The 6,000-nt window shown below is 42.7% G+C and overlaps 1 protein-coding gene across 1 annotated transcript in view; it reads left to right on the top strand.

Moving 5' to 3' along the window:
- reps2 (RALBP1 associated Eps domain containing 2) overlaps nucleotides 1-5,195 on the top strand; it is a 42,262-nt gene extending 37,067 nt beyond the window's left edge. Inside the window, exons 18-20 of the mRNA XM_036540627.1 lie at nucleotides 462-619; nucleotides 1,194-1,299; nucleotides 4,582-5,195. Coding sequence (XP_036396520.1) covers nucleotides 462-619; nucleotides 1,194-1,299; nucleotides 4,582-4,650 — 333 coding nt within the window. The 3' untranslated portion in view covers nucleotides 4,651-5,195. The remainder of the gene's footprint in view (nucleotides 1-461; nucleotides 620-1,193; nucleotides 1,300-4,581) is intronic.
- The last annotated feature ends 805 nt before the right edge of the window (nucleotides 5,196-6,000 follow it).

Here is a 6,000-nt window from a genome sequence, read left to right on the forward strand (position 1 = left end):
GAAAAGATTATGAATGTTTTACAATCATGTTGTAATATAAATGATGACATTTTATTTAGTTTTCACAGATTAGAAAACTCTGTGCTCTGGTTTTATGTTACAAGGATAGGCAACCCTGAATCCAGGAGTGCCTGAGATGTTTCTGGTTTTTGTGCCTTTTGAGCTGTGAATTATAATCAGATTCATTAATGTGCTAAATAAATGCAGATGACGGTATGCTGGCAGTGCTTTGCATTTTGCCTAATGCAAACAGTCACCTGCATCAATTCAACTTAATAATTGATCTGGTTTTGTAATTAAAAGCTTGGATGGAACAAAAACCAGACACCTCCCTGGCACCTCAGAACCAGAGTTACCTATGCCTGTCTAAAGATGTACAGTGTCATTGCCCTAGGTGATGGTCTCACAGGGGTTGCATTAATATCCCTTGGGTCAGTGAGGTGGTTTGTACTCCGTTGCAGGAGGGGACACTCACCCAACCCCCCCAGAAACCATTCCGCAGGAAGTACCGCCAGGACAGCCAGAACTTGGAACCAGCCTCGCCCACGTCTGCTCCCTCCACGCATTCCTCCACCCCATCGTCTGCCCCTCCTGCTGCTGCGATCAAGCCCATCCAAAAGTAAGCACTGGAAAGGAGGACGCTAAAGAGCTGTACAACACAGGAGGACATAGGCCGATGTGGCCATTTCAGTAGTGCAGAAGTACTGACAAATTGTATGTCTCTAGGCCCTTAGCTGTTTTTTTTCCAAAGAGTATATTGCATGAATAGATGTCTATTTGAGAGAGCATAAGAATTACATTTCGAGCAGAAAGCCCCAGTATAGTTCAGGGAGTGATCCTATGCCTAAAACATTGTGGTTCTACCTGTAGTAACACCATTTTTAGGGTGAGAAGGAGGAACTGGATTTGGCTGCATATTTCAGATGGTTGTTCTTGAACTCCCCAGCAGCACGGAAACCTGATCTAATGTGCTGACAGAGGTGTGTAAATGTAGGCACAGCATGATGACTGCAACATTTGTCCCCTTGCCGCCTTAGCCGGTGGAATTGCAAACTGTAGGGGAGTAGATAGTCTTTAGAGAGAGAGTTTCAGTGATCAGCCATCATTGTCAGCGGCAAACTGATGTGAGTCAAACTTCCAGCAGTCCTACTGCTCTGTTCTCCTGCCAAACGCATCTTACTGCTGTCTTGCAGGCTACCCTCCAGGCAGAAGAGGGAGATCCAGATGGCCATCCGCAAGAACAAGGAGGCCAACGCAGTGCTGACCCGACTGAACAGCGAGCTCCAGCAGCAGCTCAAGGTCAGGGCATCTTTGTGTCTCTCATTGCTGGGGTCGTTTCTCCGAGACACTGAGACACAGCTGAGGTCATCTTTCTAAGACCTTGCTGAGATCATTACTTTGAGACACTGCTGAGTTCATCTGTCTGTGTCTCAGAAAACACAACCACAATTTCACGTTCACACACAGGACTGAAAAGGCATTGAAAATTCCTTAGAATTAGAAATCACTGCAAATGGGCCTGCTATGTCTGCTCAAAAACATGTGTCCCACAAAACTCAATCCCATTCTCTCTGCCGAGCAGTGCCTTGTGCTCTGGACATCAGTTCATAAAACCAGACACGTGGTAGGGAAGGATTACCATCAATAGCTACCAAAGAAACAGAACAACAAAATTGGATGAGTAGAAGCAAATATTTGCAGTGTAGCACTACCCCAAGCTATGCAATTCAAACCCTCAAGAATTTCACCTGCAAGATATTTGCTAAAAAAAAAAAAAAAGCTGAGTGGAAATGATACGTGTGATAAGTGTTTAATGAGCCTAATGTCTATGAAGATTTAATCACCATAAGAGTGACCTGCTGATCTCTATTCCTACCTCACAGTATAATCAACTTGGTGAAGACACCAAAAGGCACTAAAAGAAGGGAAAGTAAGGTTTAAGTGTGAAGCGCTCATGCTCTCTACTGATTGGCTCAGATGCCTTTCTGAAGTGAGTGCCCAATTCAGACTAAAGTCCAGAGGAGAGGAGTACAGTGTTACTAGTCGATCAGGAAATATCTAGAATAATACATAATTGATTTTTCCCTATTGCTTTCATAAAGTAAATTTCAGAGTTAAATATGAAAACATTTTCAGTCTTGCCTCAGCTTGAGCTGCATCAGAAGAAAGTTTATAGTCATTGATATCAGTTGGTTTGGACTTTATGAATAGGGTTCTGTACTTTGTTATTCACTGTCCTGAATTTTCTGGAATGTGTGCTCAAATATACATGAAAATAGTGCTATGCTGCTGTGAAAATAACAATAACAGAACTGTTGGTTTTACTTGAAATAACAAACTCAGCCGTAGACTAAAAAATTTGTTGAAATACACATCCCTCCAATATGGTGGCTGTGAGCCAACATGTTTCTGAGTGGAGTTAAAACTCCAACCTCTCTTGCACCGCACTCTCTCTCTCGAAGAGTTCAGATTGCAGTGGCCTATCCAGGGAGTGTGTGGTCTCAATTTAGGACTTCTCTGAACTGGTTTTCGATATCAGCTTAGGGACCAGCGCAACTTCAGGGTTGTACTGTGTTACTGTCAATTAGTGGCAGTATGGGAGGCTAACACTGAGAGTGGTCCACAGGGGAGATACATGAGTAGTGTGCACCTTGGGGCAGTGTTAACCAAGCTAGGCTGTATTAGTTCGCTTGACTGTAATTCACATTACCCCCTAATCTTGTCACACATATATACACAGACATAACTTTTAAGGACACAATACTCTCCCCAACCCTGACTATAATTAATGTACACAGCCAGAATGACAATGCAGGTGACCACATGCAATATATAAAAGGCCCTTGAATTGTGATTACAGAAAATATTGTTTCTTCAAATAGCTCCTTTGCACCTTTTGATTTCTGGTGGTGGCATATTTTCATTCCCCATTTTACAGTATTAACTGTCAGTTTCTCAGCAATAGTGGAAGCTGTTGAAATAATTGGAGTCCCATTGACACAGTTGGAACATACTATATGTGATTCACGTTCTCATTTACAATGAAAATAATGAGGCTGTGTAAGTAATACTCTCACGTCTGTCTACGTTATCAGCTACTTAATGACATTCCACGAGCCACATAGTTCTCCATTGTCCAAAATACTGTACATATTTTGTCTCCTTCTCTTTAAACGTTGCCCCTGTTCTACCGAAGTGATTTCCTCCTTTGATTTAATCTGGACAGCCTTTCAAGGGCTTCCTGCAATGCAAAGTGCCTGCGTTCAGTCCTTTATTTACAGCTCTGGTGCGTACTTGCATCAGCATGGGAGAATCCAAAAGTGGACCAAATAAAAATATACATTCCATAGCTTTCTAGAGCGACTCCATGCCTCCCTAAAATACTCATGGGGCCTCTGGAATTCACAACTGTCCCCTTCAAAATAGAGCTGGTGGCAGCTGGTATGGCACCCTGGATACTTGCTGTTTGTATTTGTATGTGTGTGTGTGTGTCTGCATTTGTGTATGTGAACCATCTGGAGGCTCTCCTCTAGGTTTTGTGCCACTTCATAGAGAGAAGTTGATATCCCAGCAAGCCTCAACCTACACTCTCTTTGGGACGCATCAAGGTGGTTGTGTACAGATAATTGAGCTGGTGATGCTGGGAGCAGAGGAAGCAGTTATCCTGACTGGATCTCATATGGAACCACCCAGCTCCATGCTGGCGCTCCTTTTGTGTCTCAGCGTGTTGTTTTTGTTCCATAAAAATCTGATATCCTTATGACAGATCATAGGACATGGAAAATATCTTCCTGTCTGCTTGGTGTTTTGCTCGGGGAAGTTGACAGGGCTGAACCTGTTTCCCAGACACACACCCTCAGATGGTGCCTTTGTGGCTATCCTGTACATTTGCTGTGACAACATCCCAGGGGCATAGCGCAGAATGAGCATTTGAGGGTCTAATAATGACCTGTTAAATTAAAACACGTGTCTGACTTTCCTCCCTCTCTGGTGTCTTAGGGAAATTCCCCCCATGCAGGGTTAGAGGTCAAGTGTTGCTTGTTTTGCCTTTTAGAAGAAGTTGAGTATTGTCACATTTGTCTCTGGTAATTTCCCTTATGGCAATTAAAGACAAGGAAATCAGAGGAAAGGCATTTCAAATTACTCCCTCAATACCACGTGTGGTGAAACAATAAACAAGCTTTAATAAAACGCAGATGGTCTTTCCCTTAGTCATTCAACCTGTCATCCCTCACTTTGGGTGGGTAGTAGAGACTACTAGGTGGACTACACAAAGATGTTGGACTGGAGAAAGGGATCTGGATTCAAAGAAACATTTTTGGAAAGGGATCCTCCTGTCTCAAAAGTCACTATGGCCTGTTCTGCGAGAAAACTTCAAAAGTTTTTGATTCAACCGTTGACCTGTCCTCTGCATGATCCATTTAAGTAAACGTTTTCTTTGGAGCTCATTGACTTCCTGAAAGCCCAAGTGCCTTCACATTCCAGTTAGATAGATGTTTAAAATGATGAATTGCAAGGTAATTATTTGTAAAAACTTAAGAGAGTTTGCCATTTAACACCTACCTGTTTTCTTTCTCACAGGAAGTCCATCAGGAGAGGGTCACACTGGAGTCTCAGTTGCAGGTCCTGCGCCCTGTTGCCTACATCTGACCCCACCCTCCTTATTCCCCACCATGTCCTGCGTGCTTCTGAAGCTGAACAGAATGTCCTCTCAGCTATTTGCACATGGTCAACAGAGCTCTAGCAAACAGACCAGGAGGATAGATTTCCTCGTGAATCTTCATTCCCCATCTGAGAACAGTGACCCCAGTTTTACTACAGAAAAGGACTTGCTTCAAGAATGAAGACCAATTGAAACTCAGGCAAATCTTCAGCAGGCCCCTGCTTGTGTGATGCTGGGCTGCATTTGCCTGATGTTTAAGGCGCATGTGCCAATGTGTTGCAGTGACCTGAATAATGTCTGTGTGTATGTGCGTGTATGTGTGTGTTTGTGTGCGCTTTGGAGGACAGTGACATCAAAGAAAAAAACGACACTGAGGATGAGCCTGGTGAGGTCTACAAGGCAAAGATCAACCATGCCACAACTCATGAAATAATGACCAGCAAAACAGTCTAATCTGAAGCAGGCACAGTAATCGTGACAGTGGCACCACAACTATAATTCTTCCACTGCATTTTTTTTTTACATTCTAGAGTATCCCAATTGCATTTAACTCCTGTAGTATTTATTTTTTACAAATGAAAAGATTTAAATTTTGGTTGTATCACTGAAGAGAGGTAAGCCTCTCCTAGCTGTCTAAAATAAATGGTGTTCGTGTTTCTATGGAAATTTCTTGTGCAAGTCATACTGTATGTGGTCTCATTCAAATGAAGTGCTATTCAAATGAAGTGTTATTGCTTATTGCTTATTTAGTTTTGTTTTTAGGAAGCCATTTCCTAACATTTCACAATCAAAGCTGTCTCTCCACAAACACTATTATTAGTTGTAAACTGTGCTTGTTCAGGTGATACAATGATATCAAACCCTCTGATAAAAAGAGAGGTGACAACTATGATTGGATGAGAATTACTTCCTAAAACGGAGAATAGTGATTCCTTCTGAAAAGAACCATATGTTTTGGCCGAGATCTTCTCCAAAGCACCAGAAGTGCATGACTGTAGTGTGACCAGTCAGAGAGTGTCAGGTGGTGGAGACAGGAATGTTGGCGGCAACCAGGAGCTCTGACCAGTGCAGGTTCTCGTTGGACATCAACAAGATTGTTCATGGGTCAGCTCAATAGGAAAGTTATTACACCACTGCTCTTGCCTACATAGACACGTCTGATATATTGGATGCTTGTGATATTTGGTGAGTCTGTGTTGCTTTTCTGAAAGATGTGTGCAGACGAAGTCTCCTTTCTTTCGGCGATGTGTCAGCCGGATGCCTGTGTGTGTCGGTAGTGCCATCATTAAACCTAACCTAGCAGGAAAATGTTGATTTTATTTCCATTTTTAAAATCA

This window comes from Megalops cyprinoides, chromosome 11 (assembly GCF_013368585.1).
Source record: "Megalops cyprinoides isolate fMegCyp1 chromosome 11, fMegCyp1.pri, whole genome shotgun sequence".
NCBI classification, from domain to species: Eukaryota; Metazoa; Chordata; class Actinopteri; order Elopiformes; family Megalopidae; genus Megalops; species Megalops cyprinoides.